Genomic DNA, 20316 nt, shown 5'->3' with positions numbered 1-20316 from the left:
GTAATGCGCAAATAGTAAACACAAAGAGTAAACTCACACACACACACACACACTCACACACACACACAAACACACACACACACACACACACACACACACACACACACAGCTGAGCATCTCTCGTCGACAGCCCAGCGGACTACAGGCACGAGTCACGAATTAGCTGGACTCAGAATCCGCAATTAAGGTGGCTGAAATCCCCAGCACTTGAGCTTTCTTCCACCTTGTCGTCTCTCCTCTCCTCCTCCTTCTCCCACTCTCCCTCTCTCATACCCCCTCCTCCCTCCCCCTTCCTCCAACCAGCTGGCCCACGAAGGAACGGGTGGATTCAAAGGCTTGATGATGTCTGCCTTGTGAATGTTACCTAACGAGCGACCTATTAGGCTGAGGAGGACGCTGACGCTGGCGGAGGGGCGCTTCTGGCTGTTGGAGAAGACTGGTGGTGGTGCTGGTGGAGGAGGAGGAGGATGGTGGTGGTGGTGGTGTTTGCTGGCAGAGGAGGCTGATGGTCGTGCTATTGGCTTCTGGTGGTGCTGCAGGGTGGTGGAGACTAGTGGTGGTGCTAGCTGATAGAGGGGGCTGGTGATGGTGTTGGCTGGTGGAGAAGGATAGTGGTGATGTCCTCTACTGAAAGAGGCCGTTGGTGGTGCTGGTCGGTAGATGTGATGGCTGCTGGTGGAGACTGGCCTTGATTCAGGCTGGTGGAGGTGGCTGGTGTTGGTGCCGGCTGGTGGAGAAGGCTGGTATTGCTTATGGTTGGTGGAGGAGGTTGGCGCCTTGCATACATCTAGAGAGAGGACTGCTTTAAGGACAGTATGAGGAGAGATTATAAGGAGGGGCATAAATAGGTAAGAGGTGAGACAGGGAGTGTGAGAGTGCTAGCTTCACCCAAGGAGGAAGTTAGATGAGGAAGAAAAGTTGAGAAGAGTTGCTTTGTCATTAGGAAGGACAGCTTTTGTGACGCGAGAAGGCAAAAAACGAAGGAAAAGTAGAAGGACAGGAGCTTTGAGAGTTAATCTAGGCTGAAGAACAAAAAGACTTAGCATTAGAAGATTAGTGAGGAAAGTTTAGGGAAACAAACAGATGACTCGATGAGATATAAATGTAGACTTTACATCTACCGAAGGGGGCGTCAATAACGTAAGTCTTGGACACGAAGGATATTCTTTAAAGTATCTAAGGTGTTGCTTTCAATTAGTCTCATTGGTAAGGCGTTTCCCTATGTGAATAATCTAGCTTTTAAAAAAAAGGTCTTTGCCTAATTCGAAATATATCGTTCACCCCTAAATCTGTATTTACCATTACAAGTGAAATCAGACGAATCTAGACTTAAATAACAGCACAGATCGAGATTATCACAGCCCTTGACACTTTTGAGCAACTGCACCAGTTCACCTCTTAACCTACTCTTCCCTAAGCAAAATAACTTTAAGTCGTCAAGGCACCAGTCGAACAATTCGTCTCTCACTCACACATCAAGGATGGAAGAGATCCTAATCACACGACTGACTAGTACGGGGCTACTTTGTATATATAGGAGCGATGACCAAGCTATCAGACTCATCGTGGATTGCTGTCTGATCAAACAACATAACATCATGAACCCTCGTGATGGACTTGGTTTGCAATGGCCAAGACAGGACTGCTCTGGACTCCTGCCTGATGCGGTAGCGTCGCGTAAGTGCAACTTTGGGATCATTCTGTGTGTTGAAGAAAACCTAGGCTTACTTCGCCTCATTCGAGGTAAAACGTTTGCCCACGGGTGAAAGCGGACGAATCAAACCTTAAGTAGCTTGCTCGATTGAGATCATCAAAGCCTTTGATAATTTTGAGTACCTGTTTGAGACCACCTCTTAACCTTCTCTTTTCTAAGCTAATTAGTATTTGTTTCTCAGCCCAGGAATCATCTTGGTAGCTCGCCTCTGTACTCTCTCCACTCTGTCTACGTCATCTTTCAAGTATAGTGACCAAAAATGAACACAATATTCAAGTCGGGGACGCTCTAATTAACTGTAAAGAGTGAGGGTGACTTCCCTGGACTGAAATTCGAAAGTCCTACTCGTAAAGCCAAGAACTTCGTTCGCTCTTTTTTGCAGCTTCTCAACACTGTTTGCTTAGCCTTGGGTGCACCAGTAATTATTACGACCAAGTCTACTTTCTGTAGCGCAACAGAATTCACACCGTAGCGTACCTTCTCGTTTCTAATCCCGTTATGTAAGATGTTTGTGTCTGTGAATCCGCTCCATCAGTTTGAGTAAGTTCGATGTTGCAGACGTTCAAGTTCAGCTGTAGATCTGTTTCACAGCTTGTTATCATCTGCAAGTTCGATATCTTATACGTTGTAGCCCATTATCAGTATCATTTACGTATATGAGAAAGAGAACCGGTCCCAAGACTGAATCCTGTGGCACACCACTTGTTACATACGTCTAAGCAATCTGAAGCTTGACCATTAATCACTCCTACTCTTTGCTTAAGGCCAGTCAACTAAATTAGTAATCACCAAGGTACAACCCTAACAGTGCTGTGTGACTAAACTTTTCCTTGTATCCTTTGACGATGAGCTTTATCGAATGGTTTTAGATAATCTAGATAAATGATATCAACTGCTCTATTTCTATCGTGATTTTTGACTGCATCATAGATGAAATGAAGCAGATATCTTAAGACATGAAGACATGAACGATTTCGTCGAAAACCATGCTGAGAATAATTTTTCAAGTGGTGTCATTCTAAATGGTTTACCGTTTTGTCGCAAGTGATGGTTTCCTTACACTGCCTAGCTACAGACAGCTAATTAGACGATCATTTCCAGGTACACTACCTGGAAATGATCGTCTAATGAGCTGTTTTTTGAATGTCGATGGCAAACATCAATTCCCTTGGAATTTTCCCTGTAGCAAGTGACTCGCTGAAATAAGCAGGAAAGAGCCTAGCTATCTCAATTTTCGCCCATTTCATTGTCTTTGGATAAAACACATCAGGACTTGCCATTTTGTTTACTTTTATTCCATGTAATGATGATAGTAGATCATCAACATTTACGACAATCTATTGTACAACGTTCTTTCTCCCTTATGAACAAAGCTGGAATTGGGACATGAATTGCGTCTTCTTTCGTGAATACAAATGCAAAAAGATCATTGTGACGGATAGGATTACAATGGGGTACAGACAAATCTGGCAGGCACTGCAAATGTAAAGAAAAGAGGAAATTGCCTAATGTAGTAAGAGCTCATGGAATAGGAGATCAAACCTGCGCATGGGTAGAGGTTCGGTTTCTTCAGCTGGGATGCATCTGACTGGCTTCACGTGTCTGGTGGAGTTCCACAAGGCTTAGTTCTACGACCCATACTTTTCATCGTGCCATACATAAATGGCCGAGAGGCAGGACTCACCAGTGAGATATCAAACTCTGCCGACGATACAAATTTTGGAAACAGATAACTCGAAGGAAGACTGCCTGAAGGTTCAAAAGGATTAAGATGAACTGATAAAGTGAACAGAGATACAGAAAACAGATTTCAATATAGGTTAATTCAAAGCACTGCATTTCGGTTCCAAAAATATGGATCATGCCTGGTAAACCTGTACAAGAATTTATACAAGAGGAAGACGCTGGAGTGATCATCAGAAATGACCTTCCAGATGGCAAACAATGCCTAATTGCATACATTGAGCCGACAGAATGCTAGTTTTCATAACTAGAAACATGAACTTCGAGATGAAGGATACGATAGTCACCGTTTACAATGCCCTGGCTAAACCTCACTTAGAGTAAGCCTTTCAGGTCTGGTCACCATTCCTTGAACGAATCCAAAGAAGTGCCAAGAAACTAATCCCTTTACTCAGAAATAAGCCTTATGAAGAAAGACTTAAAGAGTCAAAATGGTTATCTCTAAGAAAGCATAGACTCCTGGGTGACTTAATGGTAGTATTCAAAATACTAATTTCCACAAAATATCATACGAAAATTGCTTCACCTTAGACACAGGGGGATGTAGATGAGAAGGTGCTTTCTAAGTTCCTATCAGCTTCTAACACTAATAATACTCCACTCACAACACGTCCACCCCTGTATACCATAGCGTTCCAATTAACCCCATCCCGTGCACACCTTTCACCCTCTTGCATGTTTAGGTCCTAATCACTCAAAATCCCTTTTACTCTATCCTCTTATATTCAATTTATTTATTCATTATACTTATTCGCGTCTCTCGCGTTAGCGAGGTAGCGCAAGGAAACATGAAAGAATGGTCCAACCCACCCACATACACATGTATATACATAAACGCCCACACACGCACATATACATACCTATGCATTTCAACGTATATATACATATACATATATACACATACATATTCATATATATATATATATATATATATATATATATATATATATATATATATATATATATATATATATATATATATATATATATATATATATATATATATATGTGTGTGTGTGTGTGTGTGTGTGTGTGTGTATCAGCCGCCCAGGGCGGTACTAACGTGACTAAGAAGCGTTGAAGTGATGCCCAGAACCAACTTTCGGACTGCTGGTCCTACTGTCTGTCTTATCATAACGGGACTAACGAGCTAGTCCTGCCGTCTTATCTCTTGTACAAATGCCATACACCTACTCAACTCTCGCATATTTCTTTCGCCTTTGGTTCTCTTGCCATGTCCTGTCTACACAACTGCTTTTAAAAGCAATCGTTATAGAGTCCAGCAAACTTATGGCCACTATTCCCGGCATCACAGGGTGCTAAGAACCTCCGGGTTCCCATTGAAGTCCTCACGTTCCCCATTCTCAATGATCTAGGGCAAATTATCACACACCCCATCCATAGTCCTGACCGCTGTGACCACTCGCCTAATATCTTGGAATTGTTTTTTTTTTTTACCTCTAATCCCTCGCGCTATAACTACACAATCTCGCCTCCAGTTGGTTCCTCTGACCATCTATTTCAACGGCACTTCCCCCTCCAGCAACCCTGTTAAACGTCAAGATTGGCACCTCAACAAGACTGACTGGAATACCTTACGTAAGTGTTTTTCTGACTTTTCCTTGAGTAAATTGCTGCCTTATGTGGTGATGCTTTTGACTCCACCAAAAGTATAGTAGAGGTTATTGTTGCGGGAATGGTAGCCTTTTATTCCTTCTTCCTCCAAGATGACATCTTCTATCATTCCATAGTTCAACCGTTCCTGTTATGAGGCCATTCAGTCAAGGGATCGGGTATATCAGGCTTAGGAAAACTCTCCATCCTCCGACTCCCATTCAGCATTCATCATTGCCCGACATCATTGCAAGGATGTTATCCGTGAGTCAAAGGGGTTCTTTTATTCAAAGGAAGAGCGATAACCTCTTCTCTTTGTCTCCTGATAGGTCTTTCTGCTCTTTAGCCAAGGGCATCGCTTACAACTTCTGTCGTTCTACTCCTCCTTCGCTCTCTCTTTCTGACGGTACTATAACTGTCTCTCCTGTAGACAAAGCAACTCTCTTTCGTTCTTGTTTCCCCTTTAACTCTATCTTGAATGACTCTATCATTCCTTCATCCCCTGTTTTTCCTCTTGTTAATCCTATGCCCCTTCCCGTAACCTCTTTCGAACAGTCCAAAAAGTGCTTCTCTCTCTGGACACAAGCAAGGTTTATGGACCTGTTGACATCCATCCCCGTGAACTGAAAGAGTGCGCCTCTGAATTTGCACTTACTCTTGCTCAAAAACCTGGATTTTTCACTCTTCTCGGAAGATTGCGTTGACACATCCCTTTCCTAAGAAGGGTGACCGTTCTAACCCCTCTAACTATCGTCCAGTTGCTCTGACATCTACTGTTTCGGATACTTTGAATCCTTCCTCAACTCTCATATCCTCAGAAATCTTGAATCTCACAGTCTTCTTTCTGATCGCCAGTTTTGCTTCCGTAAGGCGAGATCCACTGGGGATATTCTTTCCTACCTTCTTAATGTCTGGTCATCACCCGTGAAGATTTTGTGGAATCCTATGTACCTGCCCTTGATATACTCAGCGCTTTTTGACATGGAGTGGCATCGGGGTCTCATCTCTAAGCTCCCATCTTTTGGCTTTTTTCCCTCACTTTGCCCCCTCATTTATAGCTTCTTCGGGCGATCTATCTACGTGGTTATTGAAGGGTCAGCCTATACCCCATTCTTCATCATCAGCGGTGTCCCTCAAGGTTATGTCCCGTCTCCTACACTCTTTCTACTTTTTTCAACGACTTCCTTTCTCCTACAAGAAAGCAAGTGCACGTATACGCTGACGACTCAACACTACCACTTTCACATCCTTCAATTCTGCTCTCTCTGCTATCACTCAATCTGCACCTCGTCTCTACACAACTTCATCAGTTAACTCAGTCTTAGACAAGATATCTCAGTGGGGTAAACGAAATCTAGTTAAGCTTAATACCTCCAAGACCCACTTTCTGCCCATTTCTCTATCGAAAATTCCTCACAACTTTCCGTTCTCCTTCAACGATTCTGTAATTCTACCTCTTGACCCAATGAACATACTAGGTATCAATCTTACATCCTCACTATCTCGAAAACCCCGGATTACAGAAATAGCTAAGTCTGCCTCTAAGAAACTTGAAGTCCTGCTTAGATGTCCAACTTCTTTTCTTCCAAACAGTTGCTCCATTTATACAAATGATTGATCCGTCCTTGTATTGAGAGCTGTTCTCTGCATCCAAACATGACAGACTGAAGTCGAAAGCACTCCGACTTAACAACTCTCCTAACCTAACTTCAAAGCATGACCCACCTGCCATGCACGGCAATTTTGGGTCACTTTCCTTCTTCTACAGGCATTTCTTTGGCTTTAGCTCCCGAGAGCTGGCTGCTTGTGTGCTCCTACCGCTAAGTAGACTACGCAATACTCGGCAGCCTGCTACATCACATGATTACTATGTGGCCGTTGGCAACTCAAGGGTGAACCGTTTTGATAACTGTTTCTTTTCTTACACCTCCAAGTTTGGAACTCTCTGTCCTCTCACGTTTTTTTTTCCAAATAAATATGGCCTGGCACCTTTTAACAGACAGGTTTTCCACTTCGTCCAAAATCCGTAAATGCTTTTCCTTGACTTTTCTTTTTCCATTTCATTAACCACTTTATATTTGCCCCCCCGCTCCCTCCCCTTTTAGTCGCCTTCTACGACACGCAGGGAATACGTGGGAAGTATTCTTTCTCCCCTATCCCCAGGGATAATATATATATATATATATATATATATATATATATATATATATATATATATATATATATATATATATATATATTCGTGCAAGAAGGCAGAATATTTCATTTGATACATTGTTTACTAAAGACCAATGCATATTCAACACCCACTACCATTCTGTTGGCTTTTCGGCTTTCCTCACCACACGTGTGAATCAACTGTACCGTATTCATTTTCAATTCATTCTTGAAATCCATGAGACGTTTCATTCCCGCTTTGTTATCACTATTGTGCAGTATCATTTATAACCAAGTTGACTAAAGATGGGCAGTGTTCGTGAAAATGAATATAGGACATTTGATTCACTCCTTATCTGATGAAGCAAAGCGTATGTTAAGAAACACTGAAAAAACAATAGAAAGCTACCGAGTGTTGAATTCGCATCAGTCTCTAGCAAAGAATATATATATATATATATATATATATATATATATATATATATATATATATATATATATATATATATATATATATCATACAAAGCTCCAACAGCCAGGATCGAACCTGGGACCCCTTGCACAAGGGATCCCAGGTTCGATCCTGGCTGTTGGAGCTTTGTATGTTCTATGAAGGTACGCGTTCATATACACTTTATTCGTATATATATATATATATATATATATATATATATATATATATATATATATATATATATATATATATATATATATATATATGTATATATATATATATATATATATATATATATATATATATATATATATATATATATATATATATATATATATATATATATATATATATATCTTCATTTTTCTTCTTTTTTTCATACTATTCGCCATTTCCTGCGATAGCGAGGTAGCAATAAGAACAGAGGACTGAGCCTTTGAAGGAATATCCTCTCTTGGCCCCCTTCTCTGTTACTTCTTTTGGAAAATCAAAAACGAGAGGGGAGGATTTTCAGCCCCCCACTCCCTCCCCTTTTAGTCGCCTCCTATCACACGCTGGAAATACATGGGAAGTATTCTTTCTCCCCTATCCTCAAGGATAATATATATATATATATATATATATATATATATATATATATATATATATATATATATATATATATATATATATATATATATATATCTTTCATACTCTTCGCCATTTCCCGCATTAGCGAGGTAGCGTTAAGAAGTTAAGAACAGAGGAATGGGCCTTTGAGGGAATATCCTCACCTGGCCCCCTTCTCTGTTCCTTCTTTTGGAATTTTAAAAAAAAAATGAGAGGGGAGGATTTCCAGCCCCCCGCTCCCTTCCCTTTTAGTCGCCTTCTACGACACGCAGGGAATACATGGGAAGTATTTTTTCTCCCCTATCCCCAGGGATATATATATATATATACATATATATATATATATATATATATATATATATATATATATATATATATATATATATATATATATATATATATATATATATATATATATATATATATATATATATATATTCCCAAAAGAAGGAACAGAGAAGGGGGCCAGGTGAGGATATTCCCTCAAAGGCCCAGTCCTCTGTTCTTAACGCTACCTCGCGAACGCGGGAAATGGCGAATAGTTTGAAAGAAAAGAAAGATATATATACATAACTTCGCCATGGCCCATCAGGTCTTATATTTATCCACCACCACCAATGAGCCTCCCTCCCTGTGACCACCATCCCACCACACCAAGCGGCCTCCCTCCCTGTGACAACCAGCCCACCACACCAAGCGGCCTCCCTCCCTGTGACCACCAGCCCATCACACCAAGCGGCCTCCCTCCCTGTGACAACCACCCCACCACACCAAGCAGTCTCCCTCCCTGTGACCACCACCACCACCACCAGACGGCCTCCCTCCCGTATTGATTAACACTATCGGCTGTGGTGCTGGGCCGCACATGTTTTCAATAAACGATTAATATGATCGTGTATGTAAATGACATGATGAAAATATATCTAATAATTTGCCTCTCCCACCGCTGCGTATTTCACAGAATATATACAGCACATACAACATGTCACCCTTCACCAGACGACACAAGGTATCAATGAACCCGGGGTCAAATATCTATCATTGCTTCACGTGTTTTTTGAGTAGATGTTCCGAATGATCATCCCATTAACTTATGAACCCCGTTTCTCTTCGTGAGTACTACGAACCTCGTGCTATGACATCTATTTCCACACATCCGAGCGGTGATAGCACGGCGCCCAGGTTCTCCACGTCTGCACGTGACGTGTCTTCTCTCATAAATTCAACCAATAAACTTTTCATTCGTGGCGATTCTTTTCGTATGCATACATACTCCCCCACCCACCCCCTCGCCGGCGCCGTCCGGAGATGCTCTCAATGATTTCGGAATATTTGAGTCTTATGTACGTGTCGACAGTAGGCACTGCGAGGAACCATATGTTAACATATGCGTTGTGGTGTGCATACACACACACACAATATATATATATATATATATATATATATATATATATATATATATATATATATATATATATATATATATATATATATATATATATATATATATATATACCAGTATACCCAGGATCGTTATGTGAGCAGAGTAAATAAATGCTTTACCAAAGCATATGGCTCTTGTGTTGTTCTCTCCTCAGTAATTATAATGAGCTACGAATGTGAACACACGGACGCCCGTTACACACAAACACCCTGACTTATTCATAACGTGAGCACATTCTTTCGCCTCTGAATCAGTCGCATTTCTATAACGGACGAATCCTCAACACGTGATATAAACAGACACCCAGCGATGTGTGAAGGATCGCCGCGAGCCCTCCCTTGCACACCTCCTGCAGAGGAGAAACCCCGCAACCAACCCTCAGCTCTCACCGTCAAACTAATTCATTCTCATGTCTCGGGAAAGGTCGCCCCTCTTTTCCACCACATGTATTATGCTGCAGTTGATGAAAGACTTTTGCTCTGGCTTTAACCCGCGTATAGATGCAATGAATTTTATCGTATGCATTGTTTTGTGTCCTTATGGCATGACATTCTGTGGGTGAAAAAGTATTTACCTTTTTCATTGTGTAATCGAAACATTTTGAGATTTCTATACTGCATGCTGTATGGTATCTCAAAAGAGGTATGCGTTTTTTTTCCCCGATGCTATTCAACCTCAAGAACATAGTGACTAAATCAGTTTCATAGAATAACTCAGAAGACACTCGTTCATATGAACGGAAAATCAAACATCTACAAAGACGCTGTTGGACGTCAGTGAATCACACCAGGCTCCTGGACGTCCTATTCTTGTTTAAGATCCGAGTCCTTTCAGCACATTTTGAACAAAGCATTGCTCGAGGCATAGTACACTGCGCCAGTCACCACATCAGCATCGCCGCTCCACACTGCCTGCATCGTCAGGTTGGTGCCGTGCAACTTCCCCTCGGAGCATCAAAAGCCAGTAGCAGCAACACCCTCGCCGGTCGAGTCACTCTTGCAACAACAACATAAAAAGAAAAAAAAATCCGTCTCGGCAAAATGTTCCCCGTCGAGTTTAATGTGCAGGAAACTGACTTCACTCACGGCCCCTTATAGTGTTGATCGAGGGGCTTAATAGCTATTACCAAGTGATGTTAGCGCCAGACCGGTAGTCGAACAGGAGCTCCCAGTGTGGCTCGCCAGCCCCTGCTCCAACGGCCGGCCTGAACTGAGGCCCGCGGCCCAACACTCAACCTAGCTCATAACCTTTCCTCTGCTCTAGTATTTGCCGGCAATTATCTTGTTCTTGGGCAGTATTCCGTTGCTCTCTTTCTCACCGAATCAGTTCATGTATAAAGAATGTTACTGTCGTTTCAGCCCACATCGGATTTGAATAGAACAACGGTTGATCATTCACAGTGAATCGACGAGACCTCCTGGGGTGTGGGGGCGGAGCATGCGCCGCCAGGACTGACGGGTGGGCGGTGCTTGTGCAAAGCCCGACCAATGAGGGCGTCGGGCCTGGGCGGGCCTACTCGATACCGTCCCTTTGCTTTGGGAAGACAAAGGCGTGCGTTGATTGGCCAATGAGTGCGGTGTCCCTCCCCTGAAGAACCGTCCATGGAGTTTGTAGTTTTTCTATCAGAAAGACTCTGGTCGCGGGGCTGGTGTGTGCACTGTGGTCAATGTTTTCTACCTGAGTGTGGGTCGGTTTGAGTGGTGTATACAAGGGGAGCGTGTGGAGGCCGCTACTGGTGGCGTGAGAGCAGCAGAACCGCCGTCGCCCGCGCCCTCACGCTGGCTCTCCCCCCGGCACTCGGCTCGGCGTCCTCCTCCCTCCAGCCCCCGGCGCGCCAGGCCCTCTCCCACGCCACGCACGCCTACCTGGAGACTCCGTACTACCTGAAGCGGGACCCGGAGGACCTGGTAGGGTCGGCAGCGACCCCTCCGGGCGGCGACCTGATGACCCTCAGCCCCCGCCACACCACGCCCTTCTCCGTCTCCGACATCCTATCGCCCCTGGAGGAGCAGCGCCGTGCCCTCGACTTGCTCGACGACCGCCGTCTCGACCTGCTAGACTCGGGCAGCTACGGGCGCGCCGCCGCAGCCATGCAACCCGCCGGCATGCAGCACGTGGCTTACCCGCCCGCGCCGCCGCCCACCACCTACTGCACGCCCGATGTTTACGACGCCCGTGCCTCAGCGCCCTCATGGTACCAGACGTCCTCCTCCGACCCTCGATTTGCAAGTAAGTTCACCGTGAAAGTCATTGTGCAGTGCTCGGTACGCGCGTGCGAAAAAGTTGGGTAACCTTCACCCGAGTTTGTTGTGCCTACTGGGCGGTGTACACGTCTGTGTAAGACGCTAGAGGTCATCTGCGAACGTACGTCAAGCCTTCATTACGACGGCGGAGCTACAGCGAGGTCGTTATGAAGCTAAATGGTTCCTCACAAACCCTAAGTTGTTGCAACTTTTCCCCGGCCGTGAGGTGTGCATCTCTTAAAGACTATCAATATTGAATCTCTTTGTTTACTGGTTTGATAATCCCACCTCTCGAACTCTTTATAATTAAGTCAGGGTCCGAGTGAATTCCTATGAGGGGTCGTGAGCAACATGCCAACAGAGTCTCCATGGACTCATATTAGTGCCGGGGATATAACCTGTCCTCATGTATCAAAAATCCAATCAGATCCGCATGACCCCATCATCACGCCCCTGGATAACGCTTTGCAGGGCTTGGATGACAAATGGCAGGCCCCTGAGTGAAATCCGGCAAGCCCCTGGTTGATAACCGGTTGGTCCCTGGTTGTCACCCAGCGGGGCCCTACATAACGTGTGGTCAGGACCCTGAGCAACCTCCGTCACTCCCAGATGATACCGTCGAGACGCTAGAAATCCTCCGCTAGGGCCTAAGATAAACCATCATTTACGTGGGGGCTTCGTGTGACCTGCGTCAGGAGTGCAGGTGACCCCTACTGGAGACTTCGAATGTAACTCTTCTACTCTAACTCTAACTCTTCTAACTGTACCTTAACCCTTCTCCCAACCCTTAATCCTTCCTTCAGCACTGTGGATAAGACATCCCGTTTGGGATTCCGATTAACGTCGCCTGAATCCAAGTACCTTGCCTTCCCCCTCTCTCCGTCATCAGCGACTCAACTATTTCCGTCACGTCGGGGTTCCCAGTCATCCGCCCCACAAACCGCCAGAACCCTAAACACTTCCCCCTCCTCACCCTGAATGCCTCCCCATCACCGCAGGGCCCGCCATCACCGATCACGCTAAGCGGCCGGTCGTTGAGGCGGCTGGGGTCCCCACTGCGCCCTGAACACCGGAACTAACACTCACCGCTGGTGCTCCAGCCACACTAAAAGCTGAGGGGGGCGCGCATAGCGTACCCCGGAAATCTTTGTAACAATTCTGAGGAAGGAAAGCGAGTCTCCTATGACTTAAACGTATTCATTAACATTGTTAATATTTCTAATACTATGTTAAGACGGTCCATGATGTTGCCTCAAGCCAGTCTATGGTTAGTATATGCTGCAAATTGCCTACCTACAATACACGTTACGTATTACATGAGTCAAGTCAGAACACAAGATCAATCCGGCATTGCCTCAACCCATTTTTATACAGAGCTTAAGGTAATTCACTCAGCTCTATCGCTACGAGTTAAAACCGTGTCTCGGTCTGAGAATTTTCAATATCTTAAACGCATTCCTATTTTCATTTCCCGACATCTGATTCAGTGACATTGTGCGGCATAACGGCAAAGGCGGGCTGGACAAAGAGACGTGGGGGAGACAGAGCGTTTAAGACCCATCATTAATTGGTTCCGTCTCACCTGGAGTCTGTCAGGTACAGTAACTCTCGTGGTAACTGTCTGGTGAATAAACGACCACAGACAATGAGAATCATTTGATGCAGGAGTTCAAGAATGCAATGTGAAGTTCCCATGACGAAAACCATGAGTATGTCGCGCGAAGGTGGTGACGGGATGCCGTGGGCTAGACCGCTCACTGGTCCGCGAGGTGACGGCATGAACAGCCTAGACACTCGCTAGCGTCCGTGAGGTGATGGGATTCAGTGTGTGGTGACGCTGTGATGCTGGCTAGACACTCGCTAGCCCATGAGGTGATGGTGTGATGTTGGCTAGACACCTGCCGCTGACCAGCGAGGTGACGTTGTGGGTTGAGAGAGGCGACCGCTGATCCGTGACGCGACGCTTGGCGGTCGGGGTGTGTGTGTGTGTGTGTGTGTGAAGCACCAGCGGCGCGACGGATGACGGCGGCGATATTGTGGTGTCGGGAGGCGGCCGGTGATCCGATTATATCGCCACTAGGCCAACGTCGGGAGGGCTTCCGAATATTTTACGAATCTGATTTAATTTTCCGCCGCTCAGGAAGAAGAACCATTCACTGAACGAACTGATCTGGTTTACATCAGGGAAATTATATCCTCACCTACGGTGGTGGGTCATGTGGCGGGGCTTCTTGCACACGTTAGAGGAAAACATGTGTTTGGCAGATCAAGTCGTGGGCGATTGTCTTGCTGGTAGAATTGTGATATGAGGAAATGTTGATAGGCGTCAGCTGCGATTGCTAGTAGACGAGTGATAAAAAATAAAAACTGTTAATGGCAGGTATGTGCTACGGAAACACGCTGCTGTACCTGTTTTAGGTACGTTCTCCTTGCGCATTTATATGTATTTAATTCTGATATAACCATTTAAATAATACGGGCTTATGGAAAGAAGGAAATGATTACTTATTCATACTCTCGCCCACCAACTCTCGGCAGAAGCTACGAAAACAACTAGTTCCCTAACCATGTCTTAGTCACGAAGGATAGGAATTTCACTGCGGTGAGAATATGCCCTACGTCTTTCCAGTCCTGAAGCGGAGTGGTTTCGTAGACCATTGGGATGGAGGATATCTACAGAACGAAGCTCGGCGTATCAAAACATTTCCTCCTATTTCACACACACGAGTTCTCCGGAATGTCATTTCCATCTCTTAGCGAGATGGCGCGTCAGAGGCAATTTGGTATGTCTCCAATCCCCCCTTGGAGAATCTCGCCGCCTCTGACGAGCAACAACATCTGAAACAAATTATCTGGCAGCAGCACGTAATATTCCAGCATCAGCTCACCGATCAATAATACCATCTCCGAGCCAGTGATTGACTGACAAATTGAGGCTCTGTAAAAGAAGCCTATATAAAGCAGCGTCTCCCCCCCACCTACACACACACACACACACGCCTCCCACCCATAGCATCATTACGGGACGCGAGCGGGACCGACCAGCAGCCCGCCGCCCGCCGCCCGCGTCGTCCCATCCCCCAGCGGTGAGGCACCGATCTCCTCCCCCCGGCTTGGTATCCCTTGTTACTTATAATTGGCAATAAGGTGTGCTACGCTGGGGTTGCTCGATCCTTTAAGTCGAGAGGGGATTCCCTGGGCCTTCCTCAGCCGCTGGGAAATTCTCGGTTTAATTGATGTTGATGCCTAAGCTGAGAGAGAGAGAGAGAGAGAGAGAGAGAGAGAGAGAGAGAGAGAGAGAGGAGACGCCTGAGTGGAAGACTGGCTGACGAGGAAAACATCGCTAATGTAATTACTGGGTAGTCTACCCGGCTCCCGATCCTCAAGCAATGCGAGCGGGATGTTTCTCGTGTGTGTTCACGTGCACTCTCCTCATTCTTACATTACTCCTACGCTATTTTAAACCCACGATTTCTTTTTTTTTTTTATCTTGTTTTAAGTACGCTTGTGATTTCACTCTCTCTCTCTCTCTCTCTCTCTCTCTCTCTCTCTCTCTCTCTCTCTCTCTCTCTCTCTCTCTCTCTCTCTCTGTGTTCTAAGTACACTGAGGTAATCTTTAAACTCTCTTCAGGGGGGAGAGGATTGTTTGAGATCACGTCAAAAGAATTTTCTATTTTTCACGAAACTCATCCACTGAAAATCTCATCGTAGAAAATACACCTAAAAGCTAGAAGCTTTCGGTTCCATACCGACATCCAGCAAACGTCATGTGTTCTACTTACAAAATTCGTGGACGAAAGTAATTGCTCTTTTTAAAGCCCCCGTGGAGTCAAATTACCGTTTAAGTGCGCCGAAATGAGTCCTTTTTTTTTCGATTACCTTTTTTTTCCCCCCCTACAGCTCACTGGAAATAATTTTGTTGGTCTTGGCTGGGCTAATATTTGCATTTAGGCCAAGGAAGTGGCGCATGAAATTCGCTGTGACGGGCAGCTAGGTTGAGGGGGCAGTGGATGGTCACTTACACCCTTGTGGGTTCGACCTCATGATCATCTCCATGAGTGACCCTCCGAACCACTAGTACTACTACTGCAGGTTGGGTTGGCTCTCGAAGACGTGTCCCGAGTTAGCATGCGTGGCCAGTGCTTACATCATCTCGTTCATTACTGCCTCAAGATTCTCTTAAGAATCTATGAACCTCATAGTATATCATTCACGAGGATGATTCTTTGAAGTGTACTTGAATCTTCACCCTTGTGACAAAGGTAATGAATGGCATGAGGTGTGGTATCTATTGCAATAGACTATCACAAGGAAGCTAGACACGATATCGGAATGGGTAGACGAGGTAATGAATGGCATGAGGTGTGGTATCTATTGCAATAGACTATCACAAGGAAGCTAGAAACGATATCGGAATGGGTAGACGAGGTAATGAATGGCATGAGGTGTAGTATCTATTGCAATAGACTATCACAAGGAAGCTAGACACGATATCGGAATGGGTAGACGAGGTAATGAATGGCATGAGATGTGGTATCTATTGCAATAGACTATCACAAGGAAGCTAGACACGATATCGGAATGAGTAGACGGCTAACTAGAAAGGATCCTCGAGGCAGTATACCTTCATATATCACTATCCACTTGCATACAAGGAGTGCAAACAGCGTTGCATCATAGTAGTCATAGCAACATCTCGTAATGTCCTATATTTCCCCCCCCCCCCCACCTGAGTCGTCCAGTTGTGCGACTGAGTCTTGTAAGTAACTGCGGTGTGTTTATGTGCCGTTGATTATGACCTGCGATCATAATTATTGACAATGTATGGGAATAGATTCATGACAGACAGATGCAGGCTTCGTGGAGACTGTCCCCTATCATTGTAATGTATCTGTTCCCTTTATATATCTGTCCATGGTTACGAATATTATGGACTTAACCTGTAATGTGTTGTCTGTGGTCACGGCCGCTGTATCTTGTGAATACAACGAGTGAATACAACTGGATGCAAACAACAACTGACCAATGGGTCCAACGAGGGTGCTTGTGATTACGGGTTAATGTGGTAGGAGTAGAAAGACAGACAGAATATATATATACATATAAGTATATATATATATATATATTTTTTTTTTTTTTTTTTTTTTTTTTTTTATACTTTGTCGCTGTCTCCCGCGTTTGCGAGGTAGCGCAAGGAAACAGACGAAAGAAATGGCCCAACCCCCCCCCCCATACACATGTACATACACACGTCCACACACGCAAATATACATACCTACACAGCTTTCCATGGTTTACCCCAGACGCTTCACATGCCTTGATTCAATCCACTGACAGCACGTCAACCCCTGTATACCACATGACTCCAATTCACTCTATTTCTTGCCCTCCTTTCACCCTCCTGCATGTTCAGGCCCCGATCACACAAAATCTTTTTCACTCCATCTTTCCACCTCCAATTTGGTCTCCCTCTTCTCCTCGTTCCCACCACCTCCGACACATATATCCTCTTGGTCAATCTCTCCTCACTCATTCTCTCCATGTGCCCAAACCATTTCAAAACACCCTCTTCTGCTCTCTCAACCACGCTCTTTTTATTTCCACACATCTCTCTTACCCTTACGTTACTTACTCGATCAAACCACCTCACACCACACATTGTCCTCAAACATCTCATTTCCAGCACATCCATCCTCCTGCGCACATCTCTATCCATAGCCCACGCCTCGCAACCATACAACATTGTTGGAACCACTATTCCCTCAAACATACCCATTTTTGCTTTCCGAGATAGTGTTCTCGACTTCCACACATTTTTCAAGGCTCCCAAAATTTTCGCCCCCTCCCCCACCCTATGATCCACTTCCGCTTCCATGGTTCCATCCGCTGACAGATCCACTCCCAGATATCTAAAACACTTCACTTCCTCCATTTTTTCTCCATTCAAACTCACCTCCCAATTGACTTGACCCTCACCCCTACTGTACCTAATAACCTTGCTCTTATTCACATTTACTCTCAACTTTCTTCTTCCACACACTTTACCAAACTCAGTCACCAGCTTCTGCAGTTTCTCACATGAATCAGCCACCAGCGCTGTATCATCAGCGAACAACAACTGACTCACTTCCCAAGCTCTCTCATCCCCAACAGACTTCATACTTGCCCCTCTTTCCAGGACTCTTGCATTTACCTCCCTTACAACCCCATCCATAAACAAATTAAACAACCATGGAGACATCACACACCCCTGCCGCAAACCTACATTCACTGAGAACCAATCACTTTCCTCTCTTCCTACACGTACACGTATATATGTATATATATATATATATATATATATATATATATATATATATATATATATATATATATATATATATATATATATATATGTGTGTGTGTGTGTGTGTGTATTCTTACTTATGCGTGTCCGCCATTTCCCACGTCTGCGAGGTAGCGTGAAGAACAGATGAAAGAGCCTTTGAGAAAAAAATACAACCTCGTTTGGCACCTTACTGAGTTTTTTTCTTTTTCTTCTGGAAAGCAATATAGGAGGGGAGGATTTCCAGCCCCTTGCTCCCGGCACTATATCTATATAGATGTTACCGGACTCCGAATACTTGAGGATACACCTTTGGTGTTGCTGTATCACAATGGACTACGGTCTCGTCAAAGAATTTCTTACTCCATAAGAGTCTACATTTCCCTGCAACTGAAAGTAGTGCAGCATTCTTATATAAAAACTTATCCCGAGTTAATCATAAATTAATCATATGTATATATATATATATATATATATATATATATATGTGTGTGTGTGTGTGTGTGTGTGTGTACGATTACTGGTGTTACCGGTTTCTGCCCGCTTGAGGTTACACTACGAGTCAAAATTCACCACTGGCGTGGCTGTATCCAATGTCAGTTGACGAAGAGAGTACAGTATGGTCAGAAAACATCTCGCTTCAAAGGAGTCTATCCTGTCCCACCTACTGAGTGTAGCGCGGACTTGAAGCTGCACGAATCCCCTTAGAAGGAGGCCTATAATAATAATGATAATAATAATAATAATAAATGATAATAATAAAAGTAATTATAATATTAATAATAATAATAATAGTAATAAATAATGATAATACTAATAATGAAATATAATAAAGTAATAATATTAATCATGATAATAATAATATGTGGTTACTGTTTTTGTATCATGGGGAGGGACTTTTATATTCTTGTTGCCCTGTCTCTTAACCTTATATATATATATAAGGGGATGAGAGAGCTTGGGAAGTGAGTCAGTTGTTGTTCGCTGATGATACAGCGCTGGTGGCTGATTCATGTGAGAAACTGCAGAAGCTGGTGACGGAGTTTGGTAAAGTGTGTGGAAGAAGAAAGTTAAGAGTAAATGTGAATAAGAGCAAGGTTATTAGGTACAGTAGGGTTGAGGGTCAAGTCAATTGGGAGGTGAGTTTGAATGGAGAAAAACTGGAGGAAGTGAAGTGTTTTAGATATCTGGGAGTGGATCTGTCAGCGGATGGAACCATGGAAGCGGAAGTGGATCATAGGGTGGGGGAGGGGGCGAAAATTTTGGGAGCCTTGAAAAATGTGTGGAAGTCGAGAACATTATCTCGGAAAGCAAAAATGGGTATGTTTGAAGGAATAGTGGTTCCAACAATGTTGTATGGTTGCGAGGCGTGGGCTATGGATAGAGTTGTGCGCAGGAGGATGGATGTGCTGGAAATGAGATGTTTGAGGACAATGTGTGGTGTGAGGTGGTTTGATCGAGTAAGTAACGTAAGGGTAAGAGAGATGTGTGGAAATAAAAAGAGCGTGGTTGAGAGAGCAGAAGAGGGTGTTTTGAAATGGTTTGGGCACATGGAGAGAATGAGTGAGGAAAGATTGACCAAGAGGATATATGTGTCGGAGGTGGAGGGAACGAGGAGAAGAGGGAGACCAAATTGGAGGTGGAAAGATGGAGTGAAAAAGATTTTGTGTGATCGGGGCCTGAACATGCAGGAGGGTGAAAGGAGGGCAAGGAATAGAGTGAATTGGAGCGATGTGGTATACAGGGGTTGACGTGCTGTCAGTGGATTGAATCAAGGCATGTGAAGCGTCTGGGGTAAACCATGGAAAGCTGTGTAGGTATGTATATTTGCGTGTGTGGACGTGTGTATGTACATGTGTATGGGGGGGGGGGGTTTGGGCCATTTCTTTCGTCTGTTTCCTTGCGCTACCTCGCAAACGCGGGAGACAGCGACAAAGTATAAAAAAAAAAAAAAAAAAAAAAAAAATATATATATATATATATATATATATATATATATATATATATATATAT

At 44.2% G+C, this 20316-nt stretch overlaps 1 protein-coding gene across 1 annotated transcript in view; it reads left to right on the top strand.

Moving 5' to 3' along the window:
- Positions 1-11280: 11280 nt before the first annotated feature.
- The window catches only part of LOC139749195 (thyroid transcription factor 1-like), a 70743-nt gene continuing 61707 nt past the window's right edge, over positions 11281-20316 (top strand). The window contains exon 1 of the mRNA XM_071662903.1: positions 11281-11964. Coding sequence (XP_071519004.1) covers positions 11679-11964 — 286 coding nt within the window. The 5' untranslated portion in view covers positions 11281-11678. The remainder of the gene's footprint in view (positions 11965-20316) is intronic.

Source organism: Panulirus ornatus, chromosome 1 (assembly GCF_036320965.1).
Source record: "Panulirus ornatus isolate Po-2019 chromosome 1, ASM3632096v1, whole genome shotgun sequence".
Taxonomy (NCBI): Eukaryota; Metazoa; Arthropoda; class Malacostraca; order Decapoda; family Palinuridae; genus Panulirus; species Panulirus ornatus.
This window is presented reverse-complemented; position numbering and strand designations above follow the sequence as displayed.